The sequence below is a fragment of the Neofelis nebulosa genome, chromosome 1 (genome assembly GCF_028018385.1).
Source record: "Neofelis nebulosa isolate mNeoNeb1 chromosome 1, mNeoNeb1.pri, whole genome shotgun sequence".
NCBI lineage: Eukaryota > Metazoa > Chordata > Mammalia > Carnivora > Felidae > Neofelis > Neofelis nebulosa.
The window spans coordinates 130,248,084-130,271,955 of NC_080782.1; the positions used below are offsets into that span (position 1 = coordinate 130,248,084).

Genomic DNA, 23,872 nt, shown 5'->3' on the forward strand with positions numbered 1-23,872 from the left:
CAGCACCAACTTGATCCACAGTCCCGCCAGTCATCCGTGTGTACCCGGAGACCCAGGCGCAGGAGCCCGGGGTGGCAGCCAGTCTGAAGTGCCATGCAGAGGGCATTCCTATGCCCAGAATCACTTGGCTGAAAAACGGCATGGACGTCTCAACCCAGATGTCGAAACAACTCTCCCTTTTAGGTAAGAACTGCCCTCAATGTCGCTGTGCTATTCCCGTCAAGTTCCAGCTGACACTTTCCCCAGGAATGGAAATGAGACTCATGATTTGTTTCTAAGTCAGATAAGCCAGACGTGTTGAGAGTGAACAAATGTCTCCCCAAATTTTCCGGCTATCTGGACCAACGCAGGTCTTGCGGGCTTTTTGAGCACAATGATGACAAACTGCCAGTCAGGTCTCATGTCACCTTCAATTTATTCAGCTCTTCCAGCCCTTCCTGGGTGTGTATCACAGATGTTGGCTGCCCTCAGCCCTGCCAAGGGGTTGTGTTTCTAACCTCAACACTGAATAGAGGGGAGACGGGAGGGGGGCACCGCGGAGAGTGGGGGGGACCCAGCTGAGCAGGCCATATTGAGCACTGTCCTTCCTCCAGCCAACGGGAGCGAACTCCACATCGGCAGTGTTCGGTATGAAGACACGGGGGCGTATACCTGCATTGCCAAAAATGAAGTGGGTGTGGACGAGGATATCTCCTCACTTTTCATCGAAGACTCTGCTAGAAAGACCCGTGAGTCCACTCTCGTCTTTAAGGTCCTCACTGAGCTGGTTGGGGGGTGTCTGGTGCAGGGGTACCAACTGACCAGAGCCAAAGCCACCAACATGAGCCCCTGAAGACAGGGGGAAGCCCCATATGTTTCTGTGCTTAAAGCTGGGAGCAGAGGTGCCCAAAGGTGAGCAGACCTTCCCTGGCAACCTAAACAAAACCCAGAGAGGGAAACTCCCTGGACAGCAGACAGAGCCCAGGACCCCAAAGAAGCTTGCATATCCTAGTCCCAGTTCTGCCTCCCGCTTGCTGTATGACTGGAACCTCTGCCCCTCCCCCAATAGAATTCTTCATACTATCCACCCACCGGCCAGTGGTGCAGACTCCATACATGATAGACTACATAGATACCAATTCATGAATTGTATCATGTGCTGCCATCCCGCCATGGCCCAGGAACTGGCCTGAGCGCACATGTACAAATAACCTTTATACTCCAGGGATAGAGCCTACCCAGCATGCCCCCCGTGCCCCCCTTGTAGCCACTGCCACCAAGTGGCTCTGCAGGTTGATTTCATAGACATGGGTGATAGACTTAGTCTCTTTCCCTTGTTCAGAGACTCCAAGCTGAGTCTTCATCATCCAACGAGATAATCACAAGTGTTTCAGATGGTCTTCCTGTGAGAATCCTAGTTGAAAATCAGCATGGCTTCTGGAAGTAATCCAGGAGCTCTGGCAGAGATGTTGTTCACTCCTGTCAACCACAGAAGTGGAGGATCCTGTTCGTTTCTGTGATCCTGGGACCTGATTTCAAAGATTGAGTAGAAATCGCAAGAGTCCCAAGACCTGGAAACGTGTGTCCAGGTTCAGAGTCCTGTCAATGTGCTGTTGCTGGGGCAGTGAGCCGTGCAGACTCTCTATGTGGCAGAGTAGGTAGCAGTATGTCCGTGAATGGAACCCTTACAGTCAAGACTCTGACATTTCTTTCTTCTTTTTTCCTTCCCTCAATCACGTTCCTGCTTCCCTATTCTCTGATGCTGTAGTTGCAAACATTCTGTGGCGAGAGGAAGGTACCAAGCTTACTTGTTGTGTGTTGTGCTTGTGATCACCTGTGCTCAGCCTTCCATCATGGGCCATCTTTCCACGAGCTACCATCTGCTTTTCCAGACACCAAGCCGTCCTCACAAGTCGAGTCCACGGGCCAGATTAGCTGGGAGGGGCGGAGGTCAATGTCGAACTCAAATGGCACACACTGAGAAGCAGATTCAAAACCTGCTAGTCTCTTTAATGGACCCCGGTCCATTAGAACTTAAAAGTGGAGAGTTGCCGTCTAAAGCTATTTGAAACTCCTCACTGAAGCAGACTACTTGGCAGGGGCTCCTGGTCAGAATGGGCCTTCAACTTTTTTCCAGGAGCTAGTACCAGTGTGGGGGTTAGTGCACACTTTGAGGCAATGGCAAAGAAAAAACCCACCACGATTTCTGTCAATGTATGTTTACATGCATAGTTTTGACATGAACAGACTTTTTTTTTTCAATATATGAAGTTTATTGTCAAATTGGTTTCCATACAACACCCAATGAACAGACTTTTTAATTTTATATTGATGAAACCATCTTCAGGTAATAGATCGGACCATAAAAATATTGTCGTTTTTATACATCGAAAATGGTCTAACACAGTTCACGTGCTTCAAAAAATAGCAGGCCCGTGTCAGAGCTGGGCTATAGAGCCTGAGTCACAGCTTGGGGTGTATGTGCATTTGTGGACCTCAGCCCAATGCAGCCGTCCACCAGAGCAGAGTTCAGATCACCTTGAGTTAACTTATTCTCCACTATCAGCAGACAGGGCATGGGGGAGGAGTATGAGAAGCCCCAGAACGTACCGTGTGATTTCAGGGCTAAACACTAAATCTCCCTCCTGCAAAACCAGCATATTTACCGTCTCATTTTTCCCTCATGAACATCACATGGTGTTAGGTAGACTCTAGCGTGTGCATGCATACCCATGCTCAGAACGGTTTCCCAAACATCAGGCACCGCAGCTCACGGTATGTCTTGAGAGCAAATCAGAAGCAAGGTCTGAAAAATGAGGACTTGCTGCCAATAGGCTTTAGGATTCCTTGGAAGAATAAATCATAGCGAAGGCCACTCACCATGGACAGTTGTCCCTTGCTGCTGCCTGAACCTAGCTAGTAGGCCGCGATATGCACAGAGAGCTTTCACCGTGTGTCTTTAAGAGGTGGTATTTTTCTAAGGTGGCTTCATACAAAGGGCTCAAGTTTCAAAAGTGGAGACCAGCAAAGCATGCAGGAGGCCCTAAGATGTGTGCAAGGCAGCCATTAGTGGCCCCCACTCAAGGCCAACTTAAGACCCACGGCTGCCTTCGGGCTTCGGGCTGGCAGGTGCCGCCCTCCTAGTAGACGATGCAGTGCTGAATCCGTTCCATCCCACCTGCACAACCAGGCTGGACAGTTCAGAGCTGGAGACGGACATACAGAAACAAAACCAAACAGGTCACAGGCTGCGGGGAACTGTCCAGTCTCACCACAAGATGTGGGATGATGAGGGCACACAAAAGCAAAGAAAGCCCCCATAGTAGAAGCTAAACTCACACAGACCCTTTCAGGGGGCTGGGTCATGAGGCCTGGTCTTCTGGGAAGTCAGGTGTTTGTTGAGCCCCACACTCCATTGCCTACTGGGAGGAAGGCACTGTGCTTGGCCTCACACGTGGCTACACCTGCAAACCCCACATGGAGTCCACTGAACTTTCAGTGTGATGCTGCATCAGAGAGCTGTCGATTTTCCAAGAGGCCCCAGGAGGCAGTTTCTGGGGTTTGTGCTTTTGCAGGGACTTTGACCCCTAGGTGTGACCAAGAGAATTTTGCCAGGTGAGAATGTCCAGAAGAGAAGGCCCTGCTGAGGCAAGATAAATGGGAACAGAGCAAATATGTGTCAAAAGCTGGGGTGCCCTGAGAGCAGAGACGGGGTGCTCATGGGGGCCACTTGGTCTGGCTCTCAGGGACAGGCTGCACAGCTCCCCAGGACTCCCCGCTGGGACCTGTGCAGGGTGCTCCCAGGCACTACTAGCTTCTGAGAGGCTGGGGTAATGCTGTTCCCAGTAGCAGGAGCCCTCCTGCCCAAAACCCCTCTCAGCACAGTTAAGACTGTGCCATGGAGTCAGGGACCTCTGTCCACACTGGGAACCACAGGCTCTGATGCTTCCTGGTCACCAACAGCTCAAGGCCCAGAAAACTGCCTACAGAGCCACTGGAAGCAAGTGAAATGGTGGCTCCTATTTGCCTGTTATATTGTTTTCTGTCTTGTTTAAAAAATTTTTTAATGTTTATATTGTTGAGAGAGAGTGAGTGAGCAGGGGAGATGCAGAGAGAGACGGAGAGAGAGAAATTTCAAGCGGGCTACACACTGTCAGTGCAGAACCTGACATGGGGCTTGAACCCACAAACCATGAAACCACGACCTGAGCCAAAACCGGGAGTCAGACACTCAACTGACTGAGCCACCCAGGCGCCCCTGTTTTACTGTTATTTAACGCTAAAAAATTTACCCAGATATCCAATTAAGTCAGTACATTGGTTTTCTCAGCATGCTAGGAAAAAGCCTGTTTTTCATAGATTTAATTTTCTTAGCGTTTGTGAAAATCTGTTTAATATTCTACCTTCATGAGAAATGAAGTAAGGGAGAAAGAGATAGGGAGGGGGATTCAAACCTCACCTATCTTTGTGCCCTGTTTACCTTTTACGGAGAGGCACGGTGAGGGGACAGAGCCCAGATCAGGGGCTCAGGGTCCAACCCCAGCTCTGGCATAAATGCAAGTAACCTCAACCAAGCCCCTTGCCTTCCTTGGACCTCAGGTATTTTGTCTTTAATAAGGGGACTGAACTAGCTCCTCCCAAGGCCCCTTCTCTGCTGGTCTGAGGGGGTGTCTCCCCAAGTGACCACAGCCCTGGGGGGTGATGGGAGCACGCAGGTGGGTGCAACCACGCAGGCTCTGTTGCCCGACACGGGGCTGCCACAAAAAAAAACAGTAAGGCAGGAGTGCCTGGGTGGCTCAGTCAGTTAAGCATCTGACTTCTGCTCAATTCATGATCTCACAGCTCGTGGGTTCGAGCCCCGCATCATGCTCTGTACTGACAGCTCAGAGCCTGAAGCCTACTTTGGATTCTGTGTCTCCCTCTCTCTCTGTCCCTCTCCCATTCACCCTGTCTCTCTCTCTCAAAAATAAACATTAAAAAAAAAAAGGGCGGGGGTGGGGGCGGAGAGGTGGGAGCAAGCTGTCTTGAAGGAGGGGTTTTCTGGCACAGGCAGGGCAGGACTAAGTTGGCACAAGGGGGTACCAGCCACAGCACTCTCAGGACCCTACATTCCGGGAGTGGTGCTCTATGTAAATGTGTTTAAAAATAAGGAGACTTTTGTTTTTCTGGTGTGATCTGATCCATCCTGATTTGACTAGTGGATAACAAGCAAACAAGGAACACTCTGACTTTCAGAAGGAAAGGGCAAATGCATGTCAAAGCCAAAGCTGTCATTTATTTGAAAATTTGTGCTGGTAGCCAACCCTCGGTGCCCTAGGACAGAGGTGTGTGTCCGGAAGGACAGCCTGGGGCCTGCAGAGCCCTTGATAGGCTGTAGTGATTTTAAGCCCTCTGGCACTTTCTCTCCTTGCTCCCCACACACCACTTGCTTATCTTACATCATCTTGCCCAGGACGTGCACTTCATGCCTTTACCACAGGCACCCAAACCGCAGGTTTCCTGTGTGCATAATGTGACATGTGACCCTGTCGAGGGGCTAGTTGCTGCGGGGTAGCATAACCATGGCTGTGTTTGCTCCTCCCAGGCCTTAGTGTGGGAAACATGTTCTATGTCTTCTCTGACGATGGCATTATCATCCTGCACCCCACGGACTGTGAGATCCAGAGGCACCTCAAACCCACTGAGAAGATCTTCATGAGCTACGTAAGTTTCTGTGCCGAGGGCACTTCCAGGTCATACACAAACACATGCTGAACACTAGTCTTTGACCAGTGTGCCCCTTGATTTCTGAAATTCCATTTGCTAGATGTGGTGTGGCTCCACATGCGTTCCAGGGCTCAGGAAGGAACACGTAGCGGAGGGTTTAAGGTCTCACTCCTTCGTCAGGCAGCACCTTCTGTGCACAGAGTCTGAGGTGATGCCCAGGGCTTACAAATGGGTTTCTGGTCCCAAGTTCACAGGGAAAGGATGGACACAGTGGTGTGAACAGCCAGCCAAACAGGTGCTGCTGGAAAGATGTACAAGGTGCACTGGAACCTTGAGGAGCAAGGCCTCTCCTGACCTGGGGAGGGCAAAGTTAGAGAAGCCTGCTGAGCAGGTGATACCTGGGCTTAGGTTTGAAGAACAAGCAGGAACTGGTGATTTCTAAAGGAAATGTCATGCACGGGGCACATAGAGGCATAAAACGTCAGGTCACATCTGGGGAATCGCAAATCCTCTGTATGCCTGGAGGGAAGCATGAATGTGAGAAAGGCCCAAGATCAGGATGACAGTAGCCAAGGGTCAAAGCTGAAGGGTTTTAATGGGATCCTCAAAGGTCTGGGGACCTCTGGAGGACCTGATATGAAGCATGGCCCTGATCAGGTTGCTTTAGAGCAGGTGCAGAGTCCCAGTGAGGGTAGTGATCAGAAGGACTGGACTAGATGCACAGAAGCAGGTGAGGAGGCTGTTGTGATTATCCAGGTGAGAGACAATGGTGACGTAGTTGAGCCAGTGCCAGTGGCAATGGGAAGAATTGAGTTGATTTCAATGCTATCACAGGTCAGATCAACAAAGACCGTGAGGGAAACCTGGAGTCTTGCTGGGAGGAGGAGAGTACTCTTCATTCAGGAGGAGAGGCGGGTTGGGGGGATACAGTTCATTCTCTTGTGAGACATGTACCACATTCCCAGTCTGCTGCTGGGTACCCCACAAGCAGGACACATAGGCTCCCCGCCAAGCAGATGACGGTGGCCTGTGATGCACTGAACTTGAGATGCCCACAGGACACAAGCATAGAAACATCCAGAAGGATAGGTATGGAGAGTGGAATGGCATCAGTGAGTTGGAGAGCCCTCTGCTCTCTAGCAGGCAAAAGAAGTAGCTTTAAGAAAGCCGGGAAAACCTGGGTCACAGAACCTAAGGAAGGCTAAGTTTACCAAAGGAAGGGGTCTTCAATGAGTCAATAGAGGAGGTTAGCTTGGAGGTTCTCAGTGGCCCCCAAGGAACCAGGGGAGAGAGTGAAACATGTGAATGCCCCAAGGTCAGAGGTGCTACAAAGTATGAGGCCAAATGCAAAGTGGCAATACAACACGCACAAAGGCTCAAGAGATCATTGCCGGCAGCAGGTCTAGGAAAGCCCTTCTAGCTCTCAAGACCCTGTCCACAGGCATCCCCTAGATGGTCCTTCCCCACCTCACCCCACCCCACCCCACCTGACTCCATGGCTCTGCCTCTCCCACTGGTATCCCACTTGGCCTTGGGTTGGTGGTTTCTTGTGTAAGGTATGACCTCTTTCACCAAACCCTAGCTACTTGAGGTTAAAACAATGCCATTAATGCAAAAGAGTCTTCTAAAGCCCCCCCCCCCCATGCCCTCCCCTTGAAGACCTACAGTGAATGAACTGGTGACCATGATGGGGTTGGAGCTCCTGGAGTAAGTGGGCGGGGCCCAGGCAAGTTCCTGCAGCCAGCTTGTCACATTGCTGTGCTGGCTGTTGGCATGTCTCAGGCTGTTGCATTTCTCACATTTGTAGCTTTGGAACAGCTGTTTTCCAGGCTATTTCACTTAAATTAATCATTTTTAAAAGTGTTACCCCTGATGAATTTTCCTTGTATGTAATGGTTGTGAAACCATCTAGAAAGAGTGGTCCTAGTTAACTTCTGGCAGTTAAGTTTAAATAATTGCGACCTGCCACATTGGCACTAATTTCTCATAGATTTGCAATAATATAACCTGTAGCTTGAGGGAAATTGCTCAGATCCCAACCATGACTCAAATTTCCAAAAAAACTAGGACAAGACATGGTAAGAGAGGTCCTCAGGTGTATCAGGCAGCACAAGACCACAGTAAGCCGTGGAACAGTCCCAAATAATAGTGTGCTCTTCTAGAAAATGCCCAACACCTCCCAAGAGCGTTGCAGTAAAACAAATCTCTTATACAAATGCCAAGTGAACAGGAGGTTGGTGCTTCCTCTTTGGGGCCCCTCTGTTGGATTAGGTGTCCCCGTTGCCCAATGGGCAGCAGCATGTGGAATAGGTAAGGACAGAGACTTCCGAACCAGGTACACTTGGGCTTAGATCCCACCTGTGTCACTGGAGGCCTCAGTGGCTTTAGGAAAGTTACCTAACCTCCCCAGCTTCTGTTTTCTCATATGTAAACTGGGATCATTGTGAGGATGAAATGTGACCATGATGACAGGCAGTGGCAAGGGTAGAAGGCAAAAAGAGCTCTGCTCCAAAGCTATTGCAGTCGCTTAGGAAAGAACTGGAAAGGAGATAAGCTCAGGGATTTAGGAGGTCGTCCCCGTAGTTCTTAGTGACTCATTTGTGGCAGATCGCACAGGAGAAGGGAGCATGCTTGGTCTTGGCTGGCCAGCTGGTGCTAAAGACTTCGCAGAGGATCAGGTAGGGAGTAGAGGAACTGCTCAGGGGTGGATGAGGGGGACCATGGGAGAACCAAGCCAGAACTGGAGAAGGTGGCTCTGAGCTAAAGACACAGACCTGGAGCCATGGGCATATGGGTACTGGCTAAAGCCAGGGCGGGAAACAAGATAGACCACCAAAGGTATGTATGAGTGGTGTGAATTGGGCACCTGAACAAAACCCTGAGGGTCATAGTTAAGGGACAGGCAGATCAAGAGGGACCATGAGGAAGACTGAGACAGAATAGAACCAGAGTCATGATGAAAAACAGGAGAATGTATATCATGAAAGATAAAACAAGGTCCCCCTTTTCACTCATGTATTCATTCAACAAGTGTATTTGAGGCACCCATTCTGTGACAGGCACTTGACTAGGTGCTAAGGACACACCAGTGAACCAAACAAATCCCCTGCTATCAAGGAGCAATCTAGTGAAAGAAGAGAGACCAAACAGACGTAGACAAATCAATGCATGAAGGTAGCAAATGATAAACGCAGCAAAGAACCTGGTGGTACCAGGTTAGAGGGTCAGAGAGGACTTCTCCATAAGGTGGCCCATAGACAGAGACCTGAAGGATTTGAGGGGATAAAGTGTGCATATATCTGGGGAAGGGCATTCCCAGCAAAGGTAACAGCCAATGAACGCCCAAGGCCCAGAGCAGGAGGGTGACACAAGGGAAGAAAAGCGTGCCATGTGCGCACACACAGTGGGTAAGGGCGGGAAAGGCTGAAGTTCAGAGAGTAGCAGGAGCCAGAGTGGGCAGGGCCCCGTAGGCTTCAGGAAAGACTTGGATCTTATTCTGAGCAAGAAGAAATATTAATAGAGTAGAGGGTGTTAAGAGGAAGAGTGAGATGGGCGGACTTACAGTGATCCCCCCAGTTTCTGTGTTGACAACATTTGGGGGAGGAACCAAGAGTGGAATCGAGAAACACAACCTGGATGCGACAGCAGTTACTCAGGCAACAGATAATGTAGCTTGAGGCAAGGTGATGGAGATGGAATCCATGAGACAAAGTCAAATTCTGAATGTGTGTGTATGACCTGGATGAGGGCTGGAGGTATATGGAGAAAAAGAGGAGTCAGAGGTGGCCTCAAGGGTTTTGGTCTCTGGAAGAAAAACAGTGGGGCTGCCATTTTGTTAATGGGATGAGCAGGATTGGGAGGTAAAACTGGGAGTTGATTTTGTACTCATGAGTTTGAGGTATGCATCAAACAGCCAAATAGAGCTAGGTGGGTGCCTGCATAATTCTGGAGTTCAGAGAAGAGGGTTGAACTAAATACAGAAATTTGGGAGTTGTAAGCATGTAGATGGTATTTGATGCTATAGGTTTGGATGAGATTAGCAAAGGGAGTGGATTTTAGAGAGGGAAAGTCATGCAGTGGCCCCTGTACGTTCTGACATTCAGGATGGGCAAACTGAGCAGGATCAAGCAACAGAGAAGGATCCCCCACTGGGGTGGGATGGAGGAGAAGGAAGCACAGAATAGCACACTGTCAGATGATGTCCCAACTTCAAATAAAAAGATGGCACAGACTTAATTTAATAACCAAGAAGTCAGTACAGAGCTCTGTGGGAGCCCTGCTGGCTTTGTGCTAAGGAAGAAGAAAGAGTAGGTCACTCTTTTGGAAGTCTGGCCACTGAAAGAAGTTTTCTCTGTGATGGGGGTGCAGAGAGGGAGAGGTTCACATGCAAGAGAGAAGAAGACAGGCCTGGAGGCTGCGGATGAAAAACCCAACAAATGGAGTTACAGCCTCACATGTGGGAGGGGATGAAAGTTGAAGGTTAAGTGAAGCTGGTGACATGGGAGGACTCATGTGCAATGTCTGTGGATTCTAAGAGAGGGACAGAGGAGGGTTAAGGGAGAGGGAACCCACACCTGGCAGGGGGGAATGAGGGATTAAGAAGATATATGGCAGCCTATCTCCTTCACAGGAAGAAATCTGTCCTCAAGTGGAAGGAAATGGCACCCAGTCATGCCAGTGGGCATCGGCAGTGAACATCAGGCACCGGTACATATACGTGGCCCAGCCAGCACTGAACAGGGTCCTCGTGGTTGATGTGCAAGCCCAGAAAGTCCTACAGGTACGTCTCTCTAAGGGAGTGAGGGGGGCTTCCGGTTCTGGGGCACAGCGGCCACATTCCTCTTGGCTTTTTGCACATTCCCCAGCTCCTACAAGAGGCAGTCAGACTAGGGGCAAGGGGCAGGGGGGAGCAAAGAAGGTTCCTGTACAGTTACTCATCAGTATTTATTGCCTACTATGGACCAAGCACTGTTCTAGGTTCTTGAAAAATAGCCATGAATGAGCAGTGAAGTCCTAGAACTTATATTCTAGTCTGTCAGACCATAAATCATAATTTTAGAGAGCTATAAATTCTAAAAGCTATTTACAGGTCAAATGTGACAGAGGAACTGGACGACTCTTTTAAAATTTTATTACCGTTTATTTTTGAGAGACAAAGCACCAGTGGGGGAGGGGCAGAAAGAGAGGGAGACACAGAATCCAAAGCAGGTTCCAGGCTCCAAGTTGTCAGCACAGAGCCCAACGGGGGGCTCAAACTCACAAACTCCTGGGGGGCTGTGAGATCATGACCTGAGCCCAAGTCAGGCGTTTAACTGACTGAGTCACCCATACACCCTACAAGACTCTTTTAAACTGGTCCTCACTCTGGAGATGAATAGATTCTGATATAAATGTCAAGTGGGACTTCCATTCTGGGAGCATAAGGAAGGCCATTGGGGCTAGAGTATAGTGAGAAGGTGGAGACTGGGATGCTATGAAGATAGGGGTAAACCAAGGCCCAAGCCATGAAGAGTTTTCATCTGGGGAATGACCTACTCTGATTTATATTTTTAAAGAATCAGTCTTTTCTTTTTTTAAATGTTTATTTATTTAGAGAGCCCACATGAGCAGGGGAGGGACAGAAAGAGAGAGAGAATCCCAAGCAGGCTCCATGCTGTTGGCACAGAGCCAGACACAGGGCTCAATCTCACAGGTGAGATCATTACCTGAGCCACAATGAGGAGTCAGATGCTTAACTGCCTGAGCCACCCAGGCACCCCTAAAGAGTCAGTCTTTTAAAGAGATTTTTAAATTTTAAACTTAGATTTTAAAATAGTCAGGCTCTGTTAGAACAGACTGCAAAGCAGAGCAGAGTTGTGGCTACTAAAATAATCCAGGCAAGAGGTGCAGACAGCATTGGAGATGGTGAGATGTGATCAGATTCTTGATAGATTTTCAATGTGGAAAGATTTCTGCTGAGTTGAATATAAATTTTCAGAGACAGGAGGCAGGCTGTTTTGGGTTTTTGTTTTTTGTTTTTTTAATCGAGAAACTGTAAACGGGCCCTGGGTGGCTCACTGGGTTAAGCATCCAACCTCTGCTCAGGTCATGATCTCACAGCTCATGAGTTCGAGCCTTGCTTTGGGCTCTGTGCTGACAGTTCTGAGCCTGGAGCCTGCTTCGATTCTGTGACTTCGTCTCTCTCTCTCTCTGCCCCTCACCCACTCACACTCTGTGCCTCTCTCAAAAATATTTAAAAAGTTGGGGTGCCTGGGTGGCGCAGTCGGTTAAGCGTCCGACTTCAGCCAGGTCACGATCTCGCGGTCCGTGAGTTCGAGCCCCGCGTCAGGCTCTGGGCTGATGGCTCGGAGCCTGGAGCCTGTTTCCGATTCTGTGTCTCCCTCTCTCTCTGCCCCTCCCCCGTTCATGCTCTGTCTCTCTCTGTCCCAAAAATAAATAAAAAACGTTGAAAAAAAATATTTAAAAAGTAAAAAAAAAAAAAAAAAATTGTAGAACGATGATGCCATGGATGGTGTGTGGTGGAATGACTAATGGCCCCAAGATGGCCACTTCCTAAACCCCAGAACCTAGGAACATCGCCTTATAGGGCAAATGGTAGTCAGCAGATAAAATTACATTATGGATTTCTACTGTGGAGCCCTGAATCCAAGTGGAAGTATCCTTATCAGAGAAAGGCAATGTGAGGACTAAAGCACACTGCTGGCTCTGAAGAAGAGGGAAGGGGCCACGAGCTAAGAAATGCAGCTCTCAAGGCTGGAAAATTCCAGAAAACACTTTCTCTCCCAGAGCCTCTAGAAGGAGCACTGCCTTGCCGACATACTTGTTCAGCCCCGTGAAATTAATTTCAGACTTTCTGCCTCCAAAACTATAAGAAAACAAATATGTGTTGTTTTAAGCTACTGAGTTTGTAGTAAGGTGTTACCACAGCAATAGGAAATGAATGTACCATATAGAGATTTAGGGCCAGTAGAAGGTGCATGCCCTGGAAGAGGTAGACAGGAAAATTAGGCATTTGGATTTAGGTCTGTTAAGTTTAAAGTGCTGTTATAAATGTAAGCAGAGATGTCAAGCGATTGGATAAACGGGTCTGGAGTCCAAGGTGAGGTCTAGGCCAGAGATGTCAGTGTGGGTATCATCACCATACAAACTGCTAAATCCATAGAGAAGAGGTCAAGGTTGGAGCCCTAAAGCACTCCAACACTTAAGGATCAGGAAGGAGAGAAGAAGCCAACAAGGAGACCAAGCAGGAGTAGCCTGAAAGGTACAAAGAAAATTGGGGGCTGCGGGGGACAAGGGGAGGATGCCAGAAACCAAAAGAAGAGTTTTTTTAAATGTTTATTTATTTTTCAGACAGAGAGAGGGTTAGAAAGCTGTGTGAGCAGGAGAGGGGCAGAGAGACAGGGAGCCAGAGGATCCAAAGCAGGCTCTGTAGGAAGCCTGACTTGGGGCTCAAACTCACAAACTCTGAGATCATGACCTGAGCCAAAGTCAGATGCTTAACCAACTGAGCCACCCAGGCACCCCAAAAGAAGAATGCCTTAAGGAAGAGTTTGTGGTCAGTGGTGTCAGATATAGCAGAGACCATTTGCATGTCACTGACCATTCAATTTGATATCATGTGGATCACCTTGGCAAGAGCAGATAAAATGAAATGGAATACAAGCTTGAGGTATTAGAGATAGTGAATACAGCCAACCATTTGGGGGAGTTTTGATGTAAATATGAGTAAAAGGAGTCAAATGAGGCAGTAGCTAGAAGAACATGCCAAAGAAACTTTTTTAGACTAGTTGACATTACAGCATATGTATGTATCTATGTATATATGTATGTATGTAATGCTAAAAAAAATATATAAAAAAAAAAACCTCCCACACATCTTGGCTTTGTTCTGCATCATTAAAGTACGCAGGAGTCATTGGAATCCAGGGCAGAGAAGTAGAGATGCTAGCTTTAGATAAAAGCACATTCTTTGATGTAACAGGAGAAAAATAGAGACTATTCAGGTATGCTTACAAATAGGTGACAGTTACATTTGGTTGTAGTTGGATGAACATCTCTTCTGGTTGAAAATCATCACTAAGCCTGGAGGTTTGGAGAGAAAGGTGAAGGTTGCACGTGAGATTGACCTGACCGGGGAACTGTTAGAGGACTGCTGGACGAAATGTGAGCAGGATTGTGTTTTACTTTCCAGCAATGCCCAGGTGCAGGGTCTTTGTAGGGAGAAATTTGGATATAAGCAGGGTTGTGGTTTCTCCTAGGCAGTACAGGAGAAGACTTTCTGTTACTGATTTTTCTGGCCAGAGAGCATACTCTCAATCATTTCAATCCTTGAAAATTCATTGAAGCTTGCTTTATGACCCAGCTGATGATCAATGGGGTAAATGCTGCATATGTACTTTACAAGAATGTGTATTCTAATGGGTGGTATAGTTTTCTATATATATGTCAATTATGTCAAGTATCTTCATTGCATTGTTCAGATCTTCTAAGTGATTTTTTCATTGTTCACGGAGTCTGTCAGGTGCTGAAAGGTGTTGTTGAAGTCCAGCACTGTGATTGTAGATTTATGTAAAATTCTACCACTTTTGCTTTAAAATTGTAATAACTTCCTGGGACAAAGACTTCTTTGTTCTTAGAAAATATCTCTATCTCTGGCAATACTTCTTGCCTGAAAGTCTATTTTTGCCTAATTCTAGTATAGACAGATGAGATTTCCTTTGATTAGTGTTAACATGGTATAATTTTCCAAACTCCATGTATTTGGGTTTCGGCCTTTATGTAGTATAATAATCTTCATCTTTGACTTGGATCATTTGATCCATTTATATTTAATGCAATTATATAGTTAAATCTTCCATTTTCTGGTTTTCTCATTTGACATAACTGTTCTGCTTTTTTCTCCTTTTTACTTTCTTTTGGATTAGTCAAACATTTTCGTTCTGTTACTATTATTACCACCATAGAGATTATAACATGCATCCTTGCCTCAATATAGTCCTGTACAAATTACTTCACTTCCCTAATAATGATAGAACCATACAACACTAACCCCTTAAACTCCTCTCCTGCCTTTTGCATTATTGTGGGAATGAATTTTAACTCTGTATATAATTTAACCCCACAAGACATGAGTTAGTATTATTTTGTATAGTTGATAGTCATTTATATTCACCTCCATATTTACTTTCTCACTACTCCTTATTCATTCCTGAAGCACACAGTTCTGTCTGGGATCGTTTTCAATGTAAATGAAGACGTTTCTTTAATAGTTCTTTTAGTGCAGATCTGCTGGCAACACATCCTGAGTTTCTGTTTGTTTAAAAATAACTTTGCCTTTTATTTTTAAAAACTATTTTCACTGGATATAGAATTCTACCTTGGTAAATTATCCTCAGCATTTTAAGATGCTGTTACCTTGTCTTCCACTGTTTTTGTTAATAGGTCACCTGTCAGTCTTATTGTCACCCTTCTGAAGGTCATGTATCATTTGTTTTGACTGCTTTTCAGATTTTCTCTTTGGTCTTTAGCAGTTTTACTGTGATGTGCCCAGGTACGGTATTCTTTGTATTTATTCTGATTTGTAAGTCCTAGTGGTTCTTGACTGTGTGGATTGATACCTTTCATCAGATTGGAATTCTTTCTTACCTCTTCTTTAGAAACTGTTAAAAAAAAAAAGTTAGATCTTTTCACTGTATGCCACATGTCTGTTTCACTCTTTTCCATTCTTTTTAGTCTCTTTGTGCTTCGAGTATGTTCTATCAATTTGTCTTTCAATTCACTAGTCCTATCTTCTGCTATGTCTAATATGGATTTAACAGAACCTAATTATTGAAATCTTAATTCCAGGTATTGCATTTTTCACTTTTGTAATTTCTACTTAAGTATATAAAATTGTAATTATGTTTCTATGGGTCACCCATGGGTCTTTCTATTGTCTTTCATATGTAGTTTTTAATCACATAGTTTGTGTAGTCATGTCTAGTAATTTTTTAAATGCCAGACACTCCATATATTAAAAAAAAGACTTGAGATGGTTGTCATCTTCCTCTGCTAGGCAGAGAGAGTAGAGAATGAATCATTTTAGTCTAATCAAGTGCTAAGTTGAATCAAGCCTGAACTGAATTTTTTAAGGCTTACTCTGCTTCTGATTTATTCCTAGACCTAGAAGTTAGCCCGTCAGGATTTTTAACTAAGAGCCTGGTATGTTCTTCAGTATCTTTTCCCTTCTATACCTTTGCTCCTCAGCATATTAAGACTGCAGAACACTGTTGTGAATTTAGGAGATTATTGGTTTAGCTCTTCAGTCTGCTTGCTACTCCACACCACCTCAGAATGAGAATGTGAAATGTGATTGGAGAAGTGTAAATAGAAAGGAGAGAGGCGGCTACAGTCCAAACACTAGGGAAGTTGTGCTGTGAAGAAGGCAGACAAATGGGGTAACTTGAATAGAATGCATAATCAAGAGAGTTTTTAAAAGAGTTGAAGAAACTAGAGACAGTGTCAAGATGGTATTATTTGTGATGGGTTAAGAAGCTCTGGGTACAGGAAGACAGTGCCAGATCCTGGAGCCTTTAGCAAATGAAGAGAAGCAACCAGGAAGCTGGCAGATGCTGGGAACAAAAAGGAGCAGGTGGAGATATGAACAAAGGACCTGCAGTACTTGAATGTAGGAAGAGGCTTCAGGGGCCAAGGGCTTTAAATTAGAGCCAAAAGAGTGAAAGGGGACTCCACAGATGATAACGAATGGAGAAGAAATTTAGGTCAGCATGGAGTGACAAAATTAAGAGTTCGGTTTTGTAGTTGTTAAATTGAGGTCATCAACAGAGGAATGAGTTCTAAAGTCATTAGAGTACAGCAAGTTATCTGAAGCCATAGAATCAGATGAACTCACCCAGAGAAAGGATGTAGACACAGAGAAGGTGGTCAAAGATGAAGACCTGAAACATGCCAACATTTTGAAATCAGAATGAGGAAGGGAAGCTAGGGAGATGGGAAGCTGAGAGAAGAGAAGCTTCCTAGAAGGGAGTAGTTAACCATGTGGAATCTTGCTGACATGTCAAAAAAAGAGGAGGATCACAAAGTGATCTATCTGACACAAAGGTCTTCAAACAGGTCAGTGGAGTAATGAAGACAGAAACTTGATGGGAATATTAAAGAGAAATGGATCATGGACTCCACAGCCAGTTCTTCAGAGAAGCTTTGACCAATGGGGGTAGAGGTGGGTTTCTCCCCCCGAAAGGGTGACATCTTTAATGAACACAGGGAGTGGCCAGGATGGAGGCCAATGACAAGAAGAGCAGGGGTCATAGTCTAGGGGTATGAGCATCATGGAGGAGAGTTCTGGAACTTAGACAACTACATATAAAAAGCAGAAAACAGTCTCCATTTGAGAGTGCCACAGGGGAAGCTCTGTTCTCCAAGGATAATAGAGTTTCAGTTACAGCAGTTAAAAAAAAAAATGTCTGCCTGAATCCTACAATCTGGGTCCCAGAGCCTCCAGCTAAAGGATGTACAGATAGAGGCTGTGCAAAGAGACAAGACAGGTGATAATGGATGATCTCTAAGTCAGTCTCAGATGACACAGAAGGAAGGGCCAACTCACCAGAATCTCAGCCAAAGACACTGAGGGTTCTAGAGTCTCCAAAACGTTTCTAGGAGCAGTGGCCGGAGGGTCCTGCAGCTGATTCCTGAGTGGTAAACGTAAAGCCTCTGGGTTTAGACTTTTGCCAAGATGGTCTTGGTCCCCTTTAAGTAAAACATGCACCAAGTTTATAAAAGGAATTAAATGACTGACAATGGTTTTATGCCTCTAAAGACAAACCCAGAAAGAGGCTTGTGCCCTGGCTTCCCAAGCAGGCTCACTGCCAACGATGCTAGGTTAGCTATCCACTCACCTGGGCAGGAAGGCCATTTACACAAAGCCAAGAAATGACCACTGTGTCAGCTGATAATAATGATGACCCACTTGTGCCTATTTTTTTTTCAAGTCCATAGGTGTGGACCCTCTGCCAGCTAAGCTGTCCTATGACAAGTCTCATGACCAAGTGTGGGTCCTGAGCTGGGGGGATGTGCACAAGTCCCAACCAAGCCTCCAGGTATGTTGAACATGTAGAAACTGACACCCCACAGGAACAGAGGACACTATCCTGTCTAATAATGTCTCTTGCTTCCCTAGGTAGCTGATCACATTTATCCAAAAACCTATCCATCAAGGTTTGAGGAGAGAGTAGGAAGTAGGAAACAACCTTGGGCCAAAGCCCCTCACAGGCAATTCACAAGGTGTCTTCAGCCAGGCCTACCTTTAAAAGATAATACTGATGATGGATAAGATTCTGATGTCAGGACAACCAGAATGTGGCTTCCAGGCCCCACCTCTCCTGATCCAGGACTTTCTTCACCTTGAGCTGGGCAGGCTGGAAAACAGTGTCAAAGCATGTGCTAGATGTGAGCCTGTAAGGAAGGAAAAGTAGGAGCACTAGTTATGTCCATAAGTGGAAGCACATTTACTGAGTGCTTACAGTATGCTAGGACACAGCAAAGTTCACTAATTTGCCCATGTCCCAACCCAGACAGTGTGGCTCTGCAGCCCAATACTCAGCCACTGCACTGTGCTTCCTCTTTGAAAGAGTTTGGTCACAGGAGCTCTGTGGGATCCCCCCCTCTCCACCTGTCAGAGAAGGTCAACATCACCCCTGTGTTGGGCGTGCCTGGCTCTGCCTTTCTCATCCAGGGATGCATTACAGAATTAAACCCTAAAAAAAAAAGTGAGTTGAATGCCTGCATTGTCCCAAAGATCTACATAGAACCATTCTAGATGCACAGAAGTTAATTCATTTCATACAGTGGATGCCTCAGCACATTAGGGTTTCATTCTCTCTCAGAACCCCAGCTGACAAGGGCTGCAGATGGAGTCAAGTTCACCCTGTTCTCAAGACTGGTAAGAGCAAAGGGACAGCTGGGTCTACAGAGGCTTCCTCCAGGGGAATACCTGCCTGCCTACCTCTGCACGGTTGGGCCAGGGGGAAGACACTACTTCATCTCCTATAAATTGAAACTATTGTCATTTGATGGATGCCATCAATGTGGGCCCCAGTGAGATGACCATAAAATCCATTACAGTGTCTAGAAGCCTGAATAAAGGTCATTCAGAGCAGAACCTAAGCCCAGGGAAATTATAATTTTTATTGGCCCTCCCTCTGGCAGCTCCAACAAAGCCTCTAAGGTAATTCAAGGGGAGGAGTCACCAAAACTTTTTTTTTGCTGAAACCAAAAATGACTGCCTAATTTAACAAGGCAGAGGAGTTGAAAAACACATGGTTTCATAGGTTATCTGTAAAAGAGAAAACATGAGCGTGGCAGTGGATTTCTCACCTGTAACAGGAGCTGGCAGACTATGGCATCTACATGGCTGAGATCCAAGAATCCTATTCCCAGCTAAGATATCCTTTACCTGGCAGGACAAAACAAAGATACAGTATGTGCAAGAATTCAGAGAGTGTATCACTCACCTGCACCCTCTAAGCAACAGATTTGAGGAAAGGATCCCAGACAAACACCAGATGAAGAAAGATCAAGAGGAGACTGATGTAAAGAATGAACCCACGGAGGAACTAAGATGGAGGAAGACAGGCTCTCTGCAAATGTGTAACAAGTTCTAAATAAGTATGTTTGAATTAAGATAGACAGGCTGAAAGAGAAATCCTGATGCCAGGCTATAACCGAAGATAAATTAATTCAGTAAAAATAATTGCATGGAGTGGAGGAAAGTGGAGGGAGTAAAAATACTTAGAAATATCTTATTGGGGTAAGAGAAGGTGTGGAGAATGCTGTTTGGAAGTAGTAGTTGGGAAGTGAGCATCTCATTATTCCAAATGTGATCAACTGAATTCTCCTAAAAGCTGTGATGATCAGACTTTGTTAGGAACAAAGGAAACTCTAACTTGTTTATAAGAAACACACATGGGGGCGCCTGGGTGGCTCAGTTGGTTAGGCATCCGACTTCGGCTCAGGTCATGATCTCACGGTCTGTGGGTTCGAGCCCCGCATCGGGCTCTGTGCTGACAGCTCAGAGCCTGGAGCCTGTTTCAGATTGTGGGTCTCCCTCTTTCTCTGACCCTCCCCTGTTCCTGCTCTCTCTCTGTCTCAAAAATAAATAAATGTTTTTAAAAAAATTTAAAAAACACACATGAAACAGAATAAAAGGTTGAATGAGGACAGGTGAACAAGAATATATTAATATTTCCACTGGTGCATATCAGGCAAGGTAGGGTTTAAGGTCACCAGCACTAAAAACAGCAAACAGATACTATGTCTCTACTATGTCTCCAGTAGCCTATAGTTATCAAGCAACATTAACAACTAAATGGCCTCAAACAAGAGCAATTAAAAATACAAGGAGAACTTGGAGCACCTGGGTAGATTTGTCAGTTAAGAGTCTGATTCTTGATCTCAGCTCAGGTCTTAAGCTCAGGGTTGTGAGTTCAAGCCCCACATTGGGTTCTGCCCTGGACATGAAACCTACTTGAAAAAATAATACAAGGAGAACTTAATTTAACATGCACTTAAATTGTCCAAAGGATATGAATGAATGACATGGGAAAACTGATTAACAATGCAACTTGGTTTAATATACACCTTTCATCTGCAGAACAGTTTTTTCACATGTCCACATACGAATAGGTTTATCTGTAACCACAAAGGATATTAACCAATCTTGTAAAAGTAGATGTTATAGGCAACATTAGCTGATGAATTAGAAACAATTAAAATAGAACCTAATAAGAAGACACTCCTATGTAACTACTGGATCAAAAAGGAAGCCAAAAGGGAAATTAGAAACACTCTCAAAAGCAATAGTAAAGCGATCATTCTACATCAAGACCAACAGGAGACAGAGAAGGCTGTAGACATGGAGTGTCTGGGTCTTAAAAGCCTGAAGAAGTACTTGTGTTAAGAACTGAGAACAAGAACAGAGTAGTGACAAGGAGAAGAATGAAATTAATATAAACAAAACCAAAGAACAAAGAGAAACAGAGAAATCCTTCACAAGCCTGGTAAAGGAACAAAGAACAAATATATAAAATGAGGCATGAGAAAAGGAGTATTACTGCAGATACAGGAGGATAAAAATAACTGGAAATTAATACATGGCAACTCTGGGGCAGCAAATTTTAAAACCTAAAATAAGTGGATGATAGCTTACAAAATGTAGCCACCTGGCCAGCTCCATCAGTAGAGCGTGCAACTCTTGATTTCGGAGTCATGAGGGTAAGCCCCACGCTGGGAGTAAACAATGACCTAACAGAAGCCCATAATAGAATAATAATTACAGGGTTTTTTTAAAGATTGAAGAGCTACCACAGAAAAACAGTTGAACTTTATCAAACCTTCAAAATATATTTTTAATATTATTTAACTATCTCCGACCACAGGGAGGATAATGTGCAGCTTCTTTGTTTTAAATAGCCAGCAAATTTTAATTATGAAAATTGACTAAAAATTGTGTAAAAAAAACAAAGCTGTAGGCTAATATCACTTAGGAATACAGAAGCAAAATTCTAAGCATGGTATTAAAAACAGAGTCCAGCAGTGCATCTAAATGCAGGGAACAAAGTCCCAGAATATGATGATGGTTCACTCTCAGGAAATCAGTCAACATTCTCTTAACAAAAGGGGGAAAAAAAACTATTATTTTCAATAAATCCTGAAAAGGCACTGAATTAAATACAGCAGACATTCTCAATGAAATAATTAAAAACACGAACAAAAAGGCAATTTCTTAAATATAATGAACCCTATTTCCCAAAAACCAAGAGCAAAGTTTGCCTAAATGGCCAAACACAACTATTACAATCAGGAATTAGGTCACAACGTCCAGCATCCCAAGTGCAGAGTCTAGGCATTGCACTGTAACAAGAAAGGGACCACATTGAATAAACCTACCTTCATCCCTACGGGCTAGGGTTAAAGAAACCACTACTCGCAAAAACTCCTGGAAATGTCAACTGGCCCAGCCCTTGGGGTGCACAATTTGGAAAGGAGAACCAAAAGCCTCAAAACAATGCTTTTTTGAATCAAGCAACTTGACTTCCAAAGGCTATGGAAGTTTTGTCCATGGGTATGGACAAAAACTTTGTTTTCAATATCCAACACTAAGGAACTGGTTAAACAGAACTTTGCTTGGACTACATGAAGGTGTTTCTATAAATGAAGCCCTTCCCTCAGAAGCCAGTGTTGGCTGGCACCTTCTTGAATCCTCCGTATCACTCCTTGGCCCACCAGTCCCAGAACCCCACACCCCCCAGCTGAGCCTCCCTTTTCACCTGGTTTTTGTCTACCCTCTTAGAGAGATGCTCAGCCTTCAGGACCCCACGTGAACTATCAAGTGACATTTCCTGATATCTAGCCACATATGTACGTCTCCATATGTGGGCTCCTGAAGCAAGCCCACAGAGCAGCAAAATTAAGGAGTTGGACAATTATCTTTTGGACACTAACATGCGGGGGAACGTGCCAGGATGCAAGGCCAAGAAGGAACTCACAACTCGTCAGACAAATGAGGCAGTCACACCCACATGAGTTCAATGGCCCGTGGTACTGCGTTTTGATGAAGTAACCTCTGAATATAGGGTGTCAGAGTGGTGAAGCGTGAGTGACACTGACCGCTGACAGCCTGTAATTTTCCATCTCTATTAGAAGCTAAAATGACAGGCCTGCGATCAAGCAGTGATTGTGTGGCTTCTTGGAATTCTCTGGCATTTTCCCCTAGACACTCCCATGATCCAGTTTCCTAATGCTGATATTTTCATGCCCAGTACCAAGAGTGTTTTTCCATGGACTTGCCATGGAAGTATCATTTGGCCATTCTAAAAAATCACAGAAAAATAACCTAATGCGGTGTGACAACTTTAGAGCTGCCCCAAGGCTGAAAATCACAGCCCTCCTCATTCCTGTCTGGCATCCTCTCTGCTTACCCCCTCCCACTTCCACCCCCCAGGAAGCATGATCCAGAAAAGACTCAAACTTCAACCCTGCCTGAGGAGGCAGGCCAGGTGTTGTTTGTTTCCCCATAAAAGCAAGAGCCAGAAGGCAGTCCTATTCTTAAAAGATAAAAGCATCCAGAACTCCAAGCCATGTGAGTTACCGAAGCCCCAACAGAGACTGTCCTCAGCCTCAGGCTGCAGAAGTCTGGACCGTGTAAGCACAGCCATATGATCAAGATCAGAGAAAGTGTCTCAGCTTTGTGTTCACAGTCTAGCCCCCCCCCCCCCTCCCGCAGCTCAGAGGGTCTGGGCTTGACCTTGTGGGCCTTCAGCCTCATCTGGCTGTGGGCCACCCACGTTTCAGGGCAATGGCCTAGAAATTGGAGGCTGACAAGCACATGAAGAAGGAAAGGGGACACAGGTTGTTGAGCATGGTGTCTCTGGCCTGGCCATGCCCAAGGCTGTGTTAGCTGATAGACACGTGCTCAACCTGACCACAGCGGGCTTTCCTGCAGGACCTCCACACTGCTCTCTTCCCACCTAATCTCCGACATCACTCGGCTCTGTTCTGCACTGCCACCGTGCCCTTCCCTGACACAGGCCCAGCAGGAACTGTCCACAGCAGAGAATGGCTCCGGCTGCCTCCTGCCAACCCCACAGAGAAAGTGGTACAAAAGAAGAAAGGGAAACAGAGGCAGCTATGCTCTGTCACTACCAATGTGTACAAAACACGGGGCCTGACTCTTGATTTCTCACAGCAGGTCCGTTGTGCAACTAGACCCCATCCCCAGCATTCTAACTGCAAGGCATCTAAATGGCTTGAGCAGCATCTTTGAATGGCATTTCTGCAGGATTCCTGCTTTCTCCAATAAACCATGGAGTCACAATTCCCATAGAACACCTCTGTGAGGGGCGCCTGGGTGGCGCAGTTGGTTAAGCGTCCGACTTCAGCCAGGTCACGATCTCGCGGTCCGTGAGTTCGAGCCCCGCGTCAGGCTCTAGGCTGATGGCTCGGAGCCTGGAGCCTGTTTCCGATTCTGTGTCTCCCTCTCTCTCTGCCCCTCCCCCGTTCATGCTCTGTCTCTCTCTGTCCCAAAAATAAATAAAAAACGTTGGAAAAAAAAAAAAAAAAAGAACACCTCTGTGAGCAGTCTATGATAGAGATGCCCAACAAATGGGCCCACACACCTGGCATCAAAGGAAAA

At 45.8% G+C, this 23,872-nt stretch overlaps 1 protein-coding gene and 1 long non-coding RNA gene across 7 annotated transcripts in view; one reads left to right on the forward strand and one right to left on the reverse strand.

Moving 5' to 3' along the window:
• The window catches only part of FSTL4 (follistatin like 4), a 584,589-nt gene that overhangs the window by 556,749 nt on the left and 3,968 nt on the right, over window positions 1-23,872 (forward strand). For 4 of the 6 annotated variants that reach the window (XM_058736382.1, XM_058736366.1, XM_058736357.1 and 1 more), the window contains exons 9-14: window positions 22-183; window positions 594-728; window positions 1,748-1,774; window positions 5,564-5,682; window positions 10,316-10,465; window positions 17,673-17,780. In XM_058736382.1, coding sequence (XP_058592365.1) covers window positions 22-183; window positions 594-728; window positions 1,748-1,774; window positions 5,564-5,682; window positions 10,316-10,465; window positions 17,673-17,780 — 701 coding nt within the window. The remainder of the gene's footprint in view (window positions 1-21; window positions 184-593; window positions 729-1,747; window positions 1,775-5,563; window positions 5,683-10,315; window positions 10,466-17,672; window positions 17,781-23,872) is intronic. The other 2 variants (XM_058736397.1, XM_058736392.1) reach the window with 2 other exon arrangements.
• Window positions 12,193-19,907, reverse strand: LOC131515939 (uncharacterized). The gene is made up of 3 exons (XR_009263755.1): window positions 19,057-19,907; window positions 17,985-18,437; window positions 12,193-15,344 (listed from the first exon to the last, which is right to left on the reverse strand). It is a non-coding gene; the product is annotated as an uncharacterized LOC131515939 (long non-coding RNA).